At 36.4% G+C, this 18,289-nt stretch overlaps 1 protein-coding gene across 2 annotated transcripts in view; it reads right to left on the bottom strand.

Moving 5' to 3' along the window:
• Window positions 1-12,849: 12,849 nt before the first annotated feature.
• LOC145006167 (flavin-containing monooxygenase FMO GS-OX5-like) overlaps window positions 12,850-18,289 on the bottom strand; it is a 30,486-nt gene continuing 25,046 nt past the window's right edge. The window contains exons 5-7 of one of the 2 annotated variants that reach the window (XM_078965266.1): window positions 13,426-13,561; window positions 13,179-13,325; window positions 12,850-13,093 (exon numbers count right to left, since the gene is read on the bottom strand). In XM_078965266.1, coding sequence (XP_078821392.1) covers window positions 12,947-13,093; window positions 13,179-13,325; window positions 13,426-13,561 — 430 coding nt within the window. In that variant the 3' untranslated portion in view covers window positions 12,850-12,946. Of the gene's footprint in view, window positions 13,094-13,178; window positions 13,350-13,425; window positions 13,562-18,289 lie in introns of both variants that reach the window. The other variant, XM_078965265.1, reaches the window with a different exon arrangement.

Below are 18,289 nucleotides of genomic sequence, written 5' to 3' on the forward strand. Positions count from 1 at the left end.
TTTTTCTATTATTATTCCAGTTACAAATACAATAATACACTAAATGGACCAAACATAAACTTCCAATAATCACACCTACAACCATCTTGTGGCGGCAGATGGTGGTAGAGAGTGGCAGCCACCACCTCACGGTGGTGGTGGTGGCCTTCTTGTGACCCCGGCCAAGACAACTACACAGACACGACACACACATGACACACACTCTTCTGTTTGCGAGATAAGCCCAGCCACCCACCTGGTGGCGCATTAAGATGATAGTAGCAGTTGTTTCACGATGGCAGTCACCACCTCACGGTGGTGACGGTGGTTTCCTTTGGTTTTCAAACACGCAGCAACACACCGCAACTAATTGGATACCCACGAACCGACGACACACGTCTTCAACATAAAAAGCAGTAGCGGCACCTTTGGATGGAAACAGCGGCGACAAGTCATGGCTAACAACGGAACAAAAAGGAGAAGAGAAGAGGATGGCGTAGCAGCAGCGAGGTTCTAGCTCCTCCGGCTTCATGGTTGTCAGCGGTGCTTGTGCTCGTGGGGATCTGACGGCGGAGTAGCAACGACCAAGTGACGATATCCTCACCAAGGTGGTAGCTAGAGGGTCTTGGCGCTTCTAGTGGTCCCACGGTTCCAATATCGACGACAGATCCTCCGACGAGACTCATTCGACTGGTCACGATGGTTCCCTCCCATCTACGTGCGATATCTGGTGACATGAGTAGTGGTGGTGGCGTCTAAGAGCAAGGAGGAGGGATTGGTGAATGAAAAGTCCCGATGATGGCGCCTGTAGAGATTTAGGTTGGGTTAGGTTTTCGTAGCTTATATACCTGACACATCCAAACTCATTCCCATAATAACACTCTTAGTCCCTCCTTATCCCATTTCTTTCAAATAAAATCCAGAATTTACCATTTGAACCCTTCCCTTTGGGTAAATTACACGGATGGTCCCTGTAGTTTAGGGCAATCTGTGTGTTTGGTCCCTAACAACTTTTTTTAACTCGGACTGTCCCTACATTATATTTTTGTTACACGTTTGGTCCCTATCCATTCTAAAAAGACTGATTTAACCTTACTGATTTTTTTTACTCTTTTTAAATTATCATTTAATTCAAAACATATTAATGAAAGTGGAAAAAATATTAATTTAATATATGTCAGCCTCTTTTATTCATTTGCTGGAGAAAACTCCTCACTCATCATCACCTTCTCTTCTATCTCTACGATTCACCACCAGAACAAAAGTTGCAACCCCTAACACCACAATCGGTTTACCTCCGACGAGTTTTGGAAACCCAAAGAAAAAAAATCACCCCTAGATCTAGGTTAACGACAAACAGAAACACCTCCCCTGAAAATCGATCTCTCTCTATAGATCTTGTCTCATTCCATTGAAACCGACAGAGGTCAATTAGTCAAAGTGTTGTGTGATTTTTTCTTTGGGTTTATGCGACTCTTGGTGATAGACTGACGGGTCATTGGATGAAGCATTTACGATAATTGGATTTTAGATTTTGATTTCCAGATCTGGGTCTTATTTAGATATCAATTTTTCATTTTTGGTGTGTTTAGATGTGTTAGTCATTTGATTTTGGTTTTCATTTGGGTTCTAGTATGTGATTTTTGCTTGATTGATCTCACCGCTGATAGTGGTTCATACGAGGAGTACGATCAGAAGAAAATGAGAGGGAGGGGTGGTGTGAGTTGGTGGATGGGAGGGGGACCGATGTCATTTGAAGGTTTCCAAAGAGGGTGCAAATGGTCGTTAATGTAGGTTCTTGAGAGGAGATCGGAGTTTTCCATTGGAGACTGACGTTTTCCGGCGGAGAGGAGTCTGATGGAATCTATTTTTTTTGAAGGAGTCCGGCGTTTTCCAGTGAGAGGAGTGAGATTTTCCGACGACTAAACACAAGGAGGAAAGGGAGGGGAGGAGGATTCGATGGTATGGGTTCTTGAATCGAAGGAGGTTTTGATTGGTTGGTGTTTATCGGGGATTTAACGAAGTCGCCGGAGTTGGGATGAAGGAATCGGAGATGGGAGAATGGTCGAGGGAAGAAGAAGGCTGAAGGGGAAGGAGGGAGGGGCCCACATGTATTTTTTTTATTTGAATAAGATTAAAATAAATAAATAAATAAAAATTTAATTAATAAAGAAATGGAAAAGGGTAAATTAGTCTTTTTAGAACGGATAGGGACTAAGCGTGCAACAAAAATATAAAGTAGGGATGGTCCGAGTTAAAAAAAAATTGTTAGGGACCAACCATGCAGATTACCCTATACCACAGGGACCATCCGTGTAATTTACCCCTTCCCTTTTAAAATCCTTTCATGTTCAGTTCAAAAGATGCCAAATAGCCCCTCCTCTTACAAAACCTTTTCAAAACAAGTCCATTACTTACACTTTAAACCCCGAAACCAACATCCCGGTAATTATTGTTTGTTTTTGGTCTATAATAATCTAAAATAATAATAAAATTACCTCTCGGTGTTCCAGATTTATTCTTTAATTATTCTATTTAAACGGGATGTTACAACTCTCCCCCACTTAATTTTTATTTCGTCCTCAAAATCGTTTCTTATCATTTCTTACACGCCAAACAACTTGAACTACTTGGCTACAACCCCGAGCGAAAGTCTAGCCTCTCAAAGGCAACCATATCCAACCCTCGCATGGTTCGGAAGCGAGGAAAAATAATCGAATCCCTTATAATATGATCACATTTATTCAATCCGAAATCTGGAGTCTCGAGATGGTTTGGCTTCCTGACAAACTGCCCACATTGGATCATTGCCGAGTTCATTGCACTTATCTCCAAAGTAGCTACTCAACTGCTAAAACCCTGGGGTTCCCACCCGAAAACAGAATCACAATCCAACACTGCTACCTGTAATTCTATTTTTGACAATAGATTTGGTACTACTTTAAAGAAATTCGTCTTGATAACCAATTTCTAGTGATATAATGAACAACGAGATGTAAACTAGGAGATGAACCCTTTTGGATCTACAAAACAATGTTTCCTTTGGTTCCTGAATCGCATACTTATAATAACCGGCTCATAAGCATAAATACTCATACCTTGCCCAATCAGCCTCGGGCTAGAATACCAGGCATGTGTACGACGGGTCCAATCATCCCTAGGATGGAATACCCTCGTATCAAACACATGTTTGGTACAATCAACCCTCCAGTTGGGATACCAAAAACATCAGTTCCACTCAATCGCAGGGTCTGGTCATCCTCACGATGGAATACCCTAGATTGGAATACCACTATATACATAACTCGGGTCTAACCCATAACTTGAAATCCAAGGACCTATCCTTGCATCTTATCCAAAATCCTCTGATTCGTCATAATCGAGTAACACTCATCTGAAATACCGAGTTCTGGCCCGATCGCAGAGCTAAAGGATTCCCACATAGTTGCCTCACACGACTTCCAAACGAAATCCTTCCCTACACTAGTTGCCACTAGTTATAATGCCTCTACGACTCTAACAACCTCCTGGTCCAACCGATCGGATCCATACGTCACATCCTGACGTCACCAAATCCAAGGGTAAAAGTGATTGCTAGCTGACCAACGGTAGACTTATATCGCAAACAACCTCAAGCATAGGGATGGCAAAAAAACCCGAACCCGACGGGGAAACCCGAAACCCGATCATTTCGGGTCGGGTAACGGGTTGTTATCGGGTTTTTTATCGGGTTCGGGGCAGGGAGTGGGTTATCCTCGCCCCGACCCGCCCCGCCCCAATTATATATATATATATATATATATATATATATATAATATGTTCAAAAATTTTTGCTGTTAATTGTACACGTTCAAATATAAAATACTTATCGTGGACAATTTTTTTAGTTATTAACAATCTGGTGGTAATGATCATTTTTATGTGTTTTGACGTATTAAACAAAACTTAAATCAAATAATTTTTTATATAACATCCAGTTTATTTTATTAAAGTGATGCATCATGTTTTAAATTTAAAAGAGTTGCTAGAACATGTATATTTTATAAGACATTGGGGTACACTAAAAGAGAATAAAGATTTCGTTATCAGTTGTTGTAAACCCGATAAGATACCCGAAACCCGATGGGGAAACCCGAAACCCAATGGGGCGCCCCGATAAGATACCCGAAAGTTATCGGGGCGGGTTTGGGAATCCATGCCCCGCCCCGAACCCGCCCCATTGCCATTCCTACTCAAGCAGTTCCTTGTTTCCTTGATCTCTTCACTGTAGTGGCGTTCCTACAGTCTTATCGTTGGCTTAACCAGATCTAATCCCTTTAGGAAAACCCATAAACCAATTCGTGGGTTTTCATTTCCTCATTGCTACATCCGAACTGGTGGGTACTACTGCCCATTCCGCATCCGAACAACGCACTCATACTATCTACCTACCTAGTGAATGTTGGGGCTACACCCACAGACTTACATCACTCCCCATACTACATGATCATTAGTAAATGCTACGATTATCCCCGTAGTCTTACAGCACTTTCCACACCAATCGAACACACACTCGTCCTAACACACAACTGAGCTTAATTCATGGCTAGAATCCCAACCTGATTCTGCAAATTCTGCTACCAAGCACTGAGAAGATGCGATTCCCATGTTGGGGTTTTACCCGACTCCCAACTCACACGACCTTCAAACCAAACAACCATTTGGGTTGTCTCCCCTCCTGATACAATGAGAAACTTATCCCAATTTCAAAACCGATGCCGCTTCTACATTCCGGGTCGATTCTCCCCCACTTAGATTCAACTAAATCTTCACAATACATGAAAATTTGAGAATTCCCAATCCTTCTTACTTTCCGACGATCAATCTGACAACAACCAGACCTTTCCGACTAGTATTCTTTTACTAGCCAACCACAAGTGATCACACACTTCTAAGGACTAGCTGAACACTTCCTGAACCCCAGTGAAACCGACAGTCTCTATTACTTGAACAATCCCCCACTCAAATCTTGAAGTCAAAAAGGTAGATGCTCCAAACAAAACTCCCGCTTTCGGGGTCAAGAAATCATATCATGTAGGGTCGCGCACTCTCACTCACTTACCCGCTCAATCGTCTCCAATCCCAAAAGCACAATCGATTGCATAATCAGTCATTTCCGTCCGACACTAGAGATCCAAGGAGAATCAGACCTTACATGATACTTGTGCCACATCGACCCACCCGCGCTTACCACCGTTGAAATACTGTCGCCAACCTTACAACTAGTTGACCCCGAGCTGGAATACAACCTGATCCTAGGGTCACAAGTCTGCTCAATCCTTCGAGCTTGTAAACTGAAAGAGCATAATCCTTACCCTATAAAACGATATTCCAATCCACCAATTAACCATTCTACTTCCAGGTGCGAAACCCCAGCTAAACATAATCATCACTCCCTTCCGGAGTCCTTACGACTCACTTTCGGCCTCAAGTAAAAACCCCGAAGCCTCATCTCTAGAAACTCGTGTACTAGACTCTCCTGCTCAACCCGTGGAATGTACCAAGTATAGAATATATCCCTGGTCCCAAGTAATTGCAGCCCTCTTCTCATCAGAATATGTCCCACTAACGAATCCCGGTAGTGGAAAGCTCAACCAGCTCCTCCCCCTGCTGTTGTTACAGGTGCTAAATCTGTTGCGACAACCATCTCATCAATGGATGCGTAGCGCTCATCGAAATACTTAACCATGGCGGTCTAAATAGACCCAATCAACTCTGGTAATTGTCCCTAGACAAAACTCAATCACCTCCTCCCGGATGATCTCACTAACACGGTCCTCTGACAATGTTGGCCTATCATGGCTGCCAGCTCCTGATCCTAACCTGGATCCAATCAATACGTCTCGTAACCACCATTCTGGTAAGACACTAGAAAGATCTCTGATAACCCATATAATGACAAGGAATCAATTCCTAACCAAACCCTAGGGGTTGTGACTTCCTTGCTACGCATATGGGCCTTGTGCTTTTCAGTAGTACGGGCCCATACTACCTTCAACACCTACCCATATTTGTCTCAAGTATCATCCCAACGCCCTAACAATATACGTAATCATAGCGAGCACTCAATCCTCACTCCTAGAGGAATGCTAAATATCACATAACTGGCCTCCCGGCCTCACACAACCCACCCATCCATGAAACTTCCACCAACCCTGCAGCACTAGTGTATGCTAGCCATACATAATGTTGGACCCTATAGACGTTCGAATATCCAATCCTACTCTAAGCTCGTAATCAAACAAGAACAGAACATAAGGCCAAATCAAACATTCTCAGACTATATGATCTTAATTATGTATAACTGTGATGCATACACTAAACAACTGCAGCAATGATGTCAATCTCATATAGAGGAAACCCTAGGCTATCAGACATCATATAATCAGGCAATTATATCATGCAATTCCTGAAGATCTCTAGCCTAGTACTAGCATGTTGTTCTAACATATCACAATATCAAATAACTATATGGTATTTTGGGGTCTACTTACTGGCTCCGGCTGATCGTACACCCTGCATCCTCCTTTACTTATTTGGAAAACCATTTAAAAACCATTTTGAAAATCTTTCCTTGATTTGAGACTGGATTCACACGAATGTTCCTCCAATTCACTCAAACCAAGGCTCTGATACCAACTTGTAACACCCGAAAAATTCAAGCCAATTTTAAACTTTTAAAAACATTTAGAAACCAACAGTTATTACCAATTTGTTTTCAAAACAGTTCTATATCACAATATCCCATAATCATAGTCATAAAAGTGAGGAGTTGTACGATCACACATTTGCCTTGCCACGATCCCCTTATGTACCTGAAACAATAAACTGAAACTGTAAGCCTGAAAGCTTCGTGAGTTCCCCCAAAATACCGATACACATACAATCCAAATAGCAATATCAACATTAACATATCGTATCAATCAAAACAGAACAGCATGCACTTGGTCCATAGCTTTACAAGCTGGACTATCCCCTGGGCCCTCAGTACGAGTCTGGAATGCCTACCGAGCCCTCAACTCGTATCTGGAATGCCATCGAGCCCTCAGTACGAGTCTGAAATGCCAACCGGGCCCTCAGCTCGTATCTGGATTGCTCCCGAGTCCTCAGTATGAGTCTAGAATGCCTATCGGGCCCTCAACTCATATCTGGAATACTCCCGAGTCCTCAGCATGAGTCTGGAATGCCTACGGGGCCCTCAGATGATATCTGGAATACTCTAGGGTTTGTTGGCTACCACACGGAGCAGTACAACCTCAACCCATCCCACATAACATTATCGACATGTAACAAATAAATACCCATACAAAAGATCAGACAATATCACAGGTAGTCCTACAAACTTACCAAACTAGCATATCAACTGGAATACATCACTAGCATGCAATATTAAATCATCATCAACATCTAACACTGTTAGGATAATACGTCCAATGGGTCGACCTTGGTGCGTTAGACCCCTTAGTATAGTGAGAATAACTCACCTGGTACTACTGAAGTCCTGCAGATACACCCCTTAGTATTGTGTGTCCCGATTAATTCTCAAAATTAGGGTCTTATGCTATTAGGGTTTTCCAAACCCTAATTAAAGTTTTCCAACCCAATACTAGCTCATTAGTCCATTGGTTGGGCTTTTAGGTCATATTGGGCCTTATTGGGCCCATTAGGGTTCCATTGGGCCCACTAGGTTTTCTTTAGGCCCATTAGGGTTTCATTGATCCCACATTGTCCAAACGCAATCAAAGCACACTGCCACCCGACACGGCTGCCGGTGGCAGCAGGAGGCAGCAGCCACCACCTCACGGTGGTGGTTGCAGGTTTTTCTATTATTATTCCAGTTACAATTACAATAATACACAAAATGGACCAAAAATAAACTTCCAATAATCACACCTACAACCATCTTGTGGCAGCAGATGGTGGTAGATAGTGGCAGCCACCACCTCACGGTGGTGGTGGTGGCCTTCTTGTTACTCCGGCCAAGACAACTACACACACATGACACACAATCTTCTGTTTGCGAGATAAGCCCACCCACCCACCTGGTGGTGCATTAAGATGACAGCAGCAGTTGTTTCACGATGGCAGCCACCACCTCGCGGTGGTGGCGGTAGTTTCCTTTGGTTTCCAAACACGCAGCAACACACCCAAGCTAACTGGATACCCACGAACCGATGACACACGTCTTCAACATAAACAGCAGTAGCGGCACCATTGGTCGAAAATGGTGGCGGCAAGTCATGGCTGACGACGGAACAAAAAGGAGAAGCGAAGAGGGTGGCGTAGCAGCAGCGAGATTCTAGCTCATTCGGCTTCGTTGTCGGCGGCGGTGCTTACGGTCGTGGGGATCCGATGGCGGAGTAGCAGTGACCAAGTGGCGATCTCCTCACCAAGGCGGTAGCTAGAGGGTCTCAGCGCTTCTAGTGGTCTCACGGTTCCAATATCGACGACAGCTCCTCCGACGAGGCTCATTCGACTGGTCACGATGGTTCCCTCCCATCTACGTGTGACATCCGGTGACATGAGTGGTGGTGGTGGCGTCTGAGAGCAAGGAGGGGGGATTGGTGAATGAAAAGTCCCAATGATGGCGGTTGTAGAGATTTAGGTGGGGTTAGGGTTTCGTAGCTTATATACCCGACACATCCAAACTCATTCCCATAATAACACTCTTAGTCCCTCCTGTTAAAAAATTGTAGCTTTAAAATGATAATGGTTAAATACAACAACATATTAAATCTAATAAATTAAATATAATATGTTAAAAGTTAAATACATAACTTTATAAATAGAAATAAAGATATTATTTTAATACTAAAATTTAATTTATTAACGATTACAATTTAGTTTGGTATTTATTTAATATTATTAACTAACTTATAATCATTAATAGAAGTAACTACAATTTATCATTTTTAATTGTTTACAAAATATTCTTTGGGTTGCTTGAGTTGAACTAAAATTTATATTTAAGTTGACCATTTAACGTTATATTTAAATTAACAAATTAAGTATTTTATCCAAACTGTTCAAAAATTGTAGCTTTAAAATGATAATGGTTTACATACAATAATATTTTAAACTAATAAATTAAGTAAAAAAATGTTAAAAGTTAAAGACATAAATTTATAAGTAAAAGTAAAGATTTTATTTTAATACTGAAATTTAGTTTATATATGATTACACTTTAAGTTAGATATTTATTTAACCTTTATAACCAACTTGTAATCATTATTTGAAAGAAATTAAAAAGACATGGGAGTTTCAAATGAATGTGGTGAAATAAAAAAAAATGTTTTCTTTATAAGTATACTAGGTGATATTTCGCACGTTGCGTAGTTATAATTAAAATATTAATAAATATATGTTATTAAAATAAATATGTACTTCTTCGTAAGTGTAAATTAATAATGCTTAAAATAATTTATTAATAAATGTTCTAAGTATTTTAAACAAATGATAAGCAATATTAAAAATGAGTGTATAATTACTTTCATAATGGATTTAAGAGTATCAAATAATAGATGTCATATTATTCTATTTAAAATCACATCACCTTAATAGCCATCTACCTATAGAAATCAAAATAAACTCAATCTAGATACATATATTTTATTTTTAATAAATTTTAAAACTATCTTTTGATACATGTTTTATATTTAATATTTTATTTAAATTTTTAATATTTTTAATTTATTTTAGAAAATCTATTTTATGGAAAATATTATTATTATAAAAAGTAATTTTTAACTATTTTTTTGTTAATTTGATATTTTGATTTAAAACATCCATTTAAACTTTTTAACTATTAAAAAAAGATTTTGAATATATTATAAAAATTATACTTTTGAATATAACATCATTTTAGATTAACAAACTAAGTATATTATATTGAAAATAAAGAATTAATATTGAAATTACAATAATATTGGATTTAATGTATTAATTTAAAAAGAAGTTGAAAAGTTGGGGTTCTGAATGAATGTGGTTGAAAAAAAAATATCTCTTTTATAAGTATATATACATATAGATATAAATATAAATGGATATGATAATTTATATTTATAAGTAATACAAAATGATTATTTTCTTAAAGTACATAGGAGCAAAATCAATTCTTCCTTCATATTATACTCTAAATTTATCATCCATAGTTTCATTTGTAGTTATAAAATTTCAGTTATATAAAATGTATGACGTATGATTAATTACATGGAAGGTGATGGAGAAAAATACCTCTTTCTAATGCTATTATTTTTTATATACTTCTTTAACATCAATGCTTATATTATGTATATAACAGAATGATTACATAGATTGGATGTCTACTCAGTTGGAAATGAACGCGGACAAGAAATTTACAAAGATGTTCAAATACCTCATCCACTATTTTAGATCTGGGAATTTTGATAATTTTATGAATTTATTCGCATTAAAATATGGTGTGTGATTATTTAATTTCCAATAATGAATCTTAATTTATGCTTATCAAACAAATGTCTAGAAAGAAGATGCAATAAAAATGGTTAGCTCAATTGACTTGACAAATATTTATTTGTATGCTATATATGCTGTGAAATTTATTGACGATGTTAAAAAATAATACCAAGTATAACAATATCCTACAAATAGATATTCTAAGTAAGTATTTCCATGACTAAATGATCATTTTACTCATAGATTTCAAAAAAAATCTCACAATATTCATCGATTTTAAAGTGCAAGAAGATTAGAAAGCAAAAAGGTTAAGTGTCTTAACCATTATGCCAAAATTTTGGACTTAACCCATCAAGTCATTTTGTCATGATTAAGTAAATATGAAACAACCATATACAGATATCTAAATTAAGTATTTGACGGTATAAAAGAACACTACTCATGTTCATAAAATTAGTTGTAGTTGCAACTAATCATGGTCTTAAATTTAAAATCAATGTATTCAAACCGGGTTTACACTTTACAACACGACTAAATAAACAAGGGATTAATAGTCTTTGTAGAAAAATCATGAGAATTTGCATACAAAATAAATAAAAATAAATCCACAATTTTCCCATTGCTTCTATGTCTACTTGATAAAGTAGCAAACCGCAAAACATATTATAATTTATACCCACCACCACCAGAAATAATATCGAATAACTGACTGATCCATTTTTCTTAGCTTTTTTTCTCGTAAACTCCTACTTTTAGTTGGAAAGAACATATATATATATATATATATATATATATATATATATATATATATATATATATATATATATATATATATATATATATATATATATATATATATAAACATACTGAAATAAATTTAATTATCATCGTACAACAAGTGAGATGGCAAACGGGCAACAAGCTGCGCCGCTACGCCTTTTTGTATAGCAAAGTTCAATCTTTTAAAGACTACATTCATATAACTAGGGGATATAACATTGCAATGCATGATCCGTTGTACTCTATTAAGAAGTCTACTGCATCCGGTACGAGGAAACCAAACGTATCAAACGCAAACGGTATGAACACATATTGATTTTCCATGCACGATTTCTCATGTTTGTTGACTTTGCTTGTAGCAGCTTTTAAAGCAGTCAGTCATGCCGTGAAACCCCCCGCCCTCAATATATATATATATATATATATATATATATATATATATATATATATATATATATATATATATATATATATATATATATATATATATATATATATATATATATATATATATATATATATATATATATATATATATATATATGAGTTCACCAGCTACATATTATAGTAAGAATATAGCTTTATATCAATATAATACATTTATGGATTTTTTTTATGTTCTTTCCAACTAAAAGTAGGAGTTTATGAGAAGAGAAGCTAAGAAAATTGGATCAGTCAATTATTCGATATTATTTCTAGTGGTTGTGCGTATAAATTATAATAACTTTTGTGGTTTGCTATTTTATCAAGTAGACACAGAAGCAATGGGAAAATTGTGAATTAGTTTTTATTTATTCTATATGCAAATTCTCATGATTTTTCTACAAAGACAATTAATCCCTTGTTTATTTAGTCGTCTTGTAAAGTGTAAACCCGATTTGAATCCATTGTGTTTAAATTTAAGACCATGATTTGTTAATTTTATGAACGTGAGTATGGTTCTTTTATCCCGTTAAATACTTAGGCCCCGTTTGATACGCATCTTTTCAGATCCAAACAGATCTTTCTGACTGAATAGATCGGAAAGTCTGTTTGATTTGCACAAAAAAATGGATCTTTTCCGGTAAGATATGTCTATTCCAGAAAGCCCCAAAATCATATATTTATGGCTGAATGGGCTGGAAAGACAATTATACACCAAACCCCGCATATTTCTTTCTTTATTGGATTATTAATTTTTTAAAATTTATTTTTATTGAATTATTACTTTTTTCATCATTCAGCACAGTCAATCAGATGTACAATCAAACAACATAGTTTCTTTCCCAGTCAGAAAACTTTCCCAGACAGCACTTTACCGGACAACACTTTCCCAGATAGAAACTATCAAATGGGACGTTAATTTGGATATCTATATATGGTTGTTTCATATTTACTTAATCATGACAAAATGACTTGATGGTGTAATGGTTAAGACACTTGACCTTTTTGCTTTCCAATCTTTGTTGCACTTTAAAACCGATGAATATTATGAGATTTGTTTTTTGAAATATATGGATAAAATAATCATTTAGTCATCGAAATACTTTCTCAGAATATCTATTTGAAGGATGTTATAATCGGTATTATTTTTTAACATCACCAATAAATTTCACAACATAGTATACAAAGAAATATTTGTCAAGTCAATTGCACTAGCCATTTTTATTACATCTCTTTTCTAGACATTTGTTTGATAAGCATAAATGAAGATTTATTATTGGAAATTAAATAATCATACACCATATTTTAATTCGAATAAATTCATAAAATAATCAAAATTCCCAGATCTAAAACAGTGGATGAGGTATTTGAACATGTCTGTAAATTTCTTGTCCACGTTCATTTCCAATTGACTAGACATCCAATCTATGTAATCATTCTGTCATTAGGAGTCAACATGTTATATACATAATATAAGCATTGATGTTAAAGAAGTATATATAAAATAATAGCTTTAGAAAAACCTCAATTTCAAGAAAATGAGTGTAAGCTTTAGGAAATCCATCATCTTCTATATCTCCATGACGTTCTTTGATGTCTCTCAACATTTGATCCTTTGATGGCAATGATATCTTAGTTGATAAAATCTCTGCTATCCATTTTGATTGACACTCGATTATAAGAAATGAAATACTCTAATTAATATTAGGAAACCGTGTTAGCTATGTATGTTTTAAATGATCAAATGGAAAATAATAACTATATTCTTACCTTTTCGGGTAGTCCAACAAAGGATAGTCTTGGAGCTAGTTGTGGGGGGAAAACATGTTTGTAGAGAGGTCCAATGCGTTTCTCTTGTATACTCACAATGCCATTAGTCTTAAGAAATGGAACATGACATTTGTACCTAAAATGCGAAGTCTATATGTTCAGAACATATCCAACCTAACACTAATTCCATTTTTGTACCAATTTTATACAGTTTTATATAAAAAATAATATAAAACCAAATTTGACATTATATTGTGTGCTTACACTAAAATAATAGACAATTTCATGTGTAAATTTTAAGCCTTCAAATTTTAGGTTTGTATGTTTCTAACTTATTCAGTTGTATAGTTATAGTTTAAATGTAACAACTTTTTATTATATTTATATGTGATATGTTAAATTACTTTAAATTAATTATACGCGATAAACTATTTGGTTATACTTATGTGATAATGTGATCTATAAAGTCATTGTAACAAATACGATGCAAGATAAATTTGTAGAAAGATAATAAATATAAAGGGATGTTTTAGAAAAAATTATGTAAGTCAAACAAATAATATATTAATCATTATATATGATGTCTTACTTATAAGCATTATACTTAATATTAAAAATAATTTCAAGGATAATTTGGTAATTTTATTATTGTGTTCGGTCTTGTTCTCTTCTTTCCAAACCCTACATAACAAGTCCAATCTAGTTTTGTTCGGTTCGGTACAATCTAGTTCTGTCTCATCCGGTACCACTACCAAACGCTACCTAAGTAACTACATTTTAGAGATATTTTAAAGTCACCTTTTAGAAGATACCATTTGGCAATTATGAAAGTCTTTGGAAATCCAAATGTCTTCGAAGTTAGACATAGTGAATGATACAAGGCTCTTAAGATGGCCATGGGTATCAGTTAGACATATTTTCCTTTTGCAAAATTCATCCTCTTTTTCTAATTCACCACTACTGGGGGCTCTATTCCTTGAGCTAATTAGGGCACACTCCCTAACCTCGACATTCTTTGTGTTCTAGACCAAAATAACATTATACAAGTAAGAGCTCCACATCATTGGAATGAAAAATGATATCATCCCTACACCATACTAGTTTACTTAGGTATTGGTCAAATAGTTAGTCAAATAGTTTTCTAAATTCTATTTTATTGTTAAAATCTCGTTCGAAAACAGAGAAAATCGTGATTAACTCCTTCCCGTAAACCAAGTATAACACCCAAATGACTGCACTTTCCATTATATACTAGCCTATATGGCTTATTCAAGGTGACAGATCACAATGAATAGAGATTGGTGAAACTGGTTTTAACCATAATAGCATCTCTCATAGTAATAATTCTTTAACCATTCTTCCTATTTACTAAGAGCATCGATGCAACAATCTCAAAATTCCACTATTGAACTTGTAATACCATACTTTCCTTATATATATATATATATATATATATATATATATATATATATATATATATATATATATATATATATATATATGTTGGAAATTTAGTAAAAATATTTATATTTTTTACTAACTTTGGACATATATAACTATATACATATGTTGTATATATAACGAACTCTAAGTAGTTTGTGTTCTCCTCCATGAGGACTTCAAAATGATATATTATATGTCCAAAATAGAGTATAAGTGAATGAGATATCGATACTCAAAGATGGGTATTTGAGAATAAGGTTAGCAAAAGAGAGGAATGTGGGAATGAGTCCCACATTGGTAGAGAGACCAAACTCAACAAGGTTTATAAGTTTCATTGCATGGAAGACTTACAAGATTGTGTCTGTGGTTATGCTACAATTCCTACCTGCGCGCAGTCCCTATTTTTGAATTTTGTAACGGATGCATTAATTGCGTAATTAATGACATTTATTGCCAATCACTCAATCAATTAGTTTTGAATTTTGTAACGGATGCATTAATTGCGTAATTAATGACATTTATTGCCAAACGCTCAATCAATTAGTGATTTGTTTCTGTTTCACGATTCGACTATAAAAGAAGACCTTGCCTTCTCATTCAGACACATTCTTCTTCCTTCTCCGGCGATTTTTTCAGGCAAGTGGTTATATCCGGCACTACACAATACTATTTAGGTTGTTGTACCCTGGGAATAAACGACGAATCTATTTAAGGGAATCGAGTCCAACTCGAGCCTCAACCACATCGTTTGCATCTAATCTTTCTTTATAGGAACCTCTCAAGGACGAAAATCGAAGACAATATTCTAACAGTCTTAAACAGATTTATTCTTTGTGCTAAAAACTTTCGTTTTCTGTTCTTTTATTCTAAAATCGAGTTTGTATCGTTTTTTATTTTCCTGTAATAATATATTTGATTGTGGTTACGATTCTTTCAAAATGTCTGCAACTCCAGTTGGTACTGGAACTCCTGCTGTTGGTGCTACCCCTGCTGTGAACCCAAATGCACCGGTTCCAAACATCATGGCTAATCATGAGGTGGCAACAGAAGATGTTGTTCTACTTGACCACCTTGAACCTGGCTCGGTTCCTAACAGAAACTGCTCCTGTAATTGTTGAGGGGCAGGCTGATGCTCAATCTGTGACTGCAGTGAATGCATGGAAGCATTCAGAATTTTTGTGCCGCAACTATGTGTTGAATGGGCTAACAGATGCACTTCACAATGTTTATTGTAAAGTTGCAACTGCTAAGGAACTATGGGAGTCGTTGGAAAGGAATTATAAGACAGAAGATGCTGGAACTAAGAAGCATGTTGTTGCTAAGTTCTTGGAATACAAAATGGTTGACTCGAATTCTGTTATAAGTCAAGTCCAAGACCTTCAGGTCATCATACATGATAACAATGCAGAAGGGATGGATCTTAATGAATCATTCCAAGTTGCATCAATGGTTGAAAATCTTCCTCCTGGTTGGATAGACTTTAAAAATTACCTTAAGCATAAGCGAAAGGAGATATCTGTGGAGGAACTGGTGGTGCGTCTTCGCATTGAAGAAGATAATAGAATGGCCTTGAAGAAAGGCAGTGAAGTTGAATCATCTAAGGTTCATATGGTGGAAGCTGGTCAAACTTCCAAAAGCAAAGGCAAGGGACCTCACAAAGGGAAAGAAAAGGGAAAAAACCTAGGCCCCAAGGCAGGAACTTTCAAGAAGAAGTTCAAGTGCTACAAATGTGGCCAACCGGGTCACAAGGCTTCGGAGTGCCCTCAACCTAAGAGGGAAAACCGTCAAGCAAACATGGTGAATGATAACATGGAGTTGGTGGCCATGATAACTGATCTCACGGCTATGGTTTCTGAAGTGAATTTCATGAATACAAATTCAAAGGAGTGGTGGATTGACACGGGAGCTACTCGTCATGTGTGTCATGAAAAAAGTGTTTTCAACACCTACAAAGAAGTTGAAGATGGTGAGAAGCTCTACATGGGAAATGCAGCTACCGCGGATATCAAAGGTGTTGGTGATGTTATTCTAAAAATGACTTCGGGGAACAAAGTGAAGCTTAGGGATGTTTTTTATGTTCCTGAACTACGTAAGAATCTAGTGTCGGGTGGTTTGTTGAGCCAATTTGGTTTTAAGTTAGTGTTTGAGTCGGACAAGTTTGTTTTGTCCAAAAATGGTATGTTTGTGGGAAAAGGATATGCCTTGAATGGCATGTTCAAATTGAATGTAATGGTGACAAACAAAATAAATACTGAAAGTTCTAGTTCTGCTTATTTGCTTGAGTGTTCAAATGTTTGGCATGGTTGCTTAGGACATGTAAATTACAATTCAATTAAGCGATTAATTAAACTAGAATACATACCATAACTTAATATTGACTCAAATCACAAATGCCCCACATGTGTTGAAGCCAAACAAACTAGATTGTCTTTCCAAAAAATCAAAAGAAACACCGAACCTCTTGATTTAATTCACACTGATGTGTGTGATCTAAAGTCAATTCCTACTCAAGGCGGGAACAAATACTTCATTACATTCATCGATGATAGCACGAAATATTGCTACATATATTTACTTAAGAGTAAAAATGAAGCAATAGACAAGTTTGTCTTGTACAAAAACGAAGTTGAGAATCAACTCAACAAGAGAATTAAAGTGGTTAGAAGTGATAGGGGTGGGGAATATGTTTCTCCCTATGCTGATTTTTGTGCTAAAAATGGAATTCGTCATGAATTCACATCGCCCTATTCACCTCAATCCAATGGAATTGCTGAAAGGAAGAACCGTACCTTGAAAGAAATGGTCAATGCCATGATAATTAGTTCGGGTGTAAACCAGTCAATGTGGGGGGAAGCTATTTTGTCGGCTAACTATCTTTTAAATAAGATACCTTGCAAAGAAAAGAATGAAACACCGTATGAACTTTGGATGGGAAGAAAGCCATCATATAAGTACTTACGAGTGTGGGGGTGCCTAGGTAAAGTTGTAGTGCCACCACCTAAGGTACGAAAGTTAGGACCTAAAACAGTGGATTGTGTATTCATTGGGTATGCACAAAGCAGTAGTGCTTATCGGTTACTTGTGCATGATTCTAAGAATCCTGAAATACACAAGAATACCATAATGGAATCAAGAAATGCTTCATTCTTTGAATATGTGTTTCCTTGTTTGAACAAGGAAGTTGAAATCCCATCTTTACCAAATAACGAAGTTGTTCGAGAGGAAGAACAAGCTCAATCCGAGCAGGAAGAGATAGAACCTAGAAGAAGTAAGAGGGCTAGAGTTGAAAAATCATATGGTGATGATTTTTTCACCTATGTGGTGGAAAGTCAACCTAAAACCTACCAAGAGGCGGTAACTTCTTCTGAGGGACCTCAATGGAAAGAAGCCATCAAAAATGAGGTAGAATCTATCTTACAAA

Source organism: Lactuca saligna, chromosome 7 (genome assembly GCF_052625555.1).
Source record: "Lactuca saligna cultivar CGN05327 chromosome 7, ASM5262555v1, whole genome shotgun sequence".
Classification (NCBI taxonomy): Eukaryota; Viridiplantae; Streptophyta; class Magnoliopsida; order Asterales; family Asteraceae; genus Lactuca; species Lactuca saligna.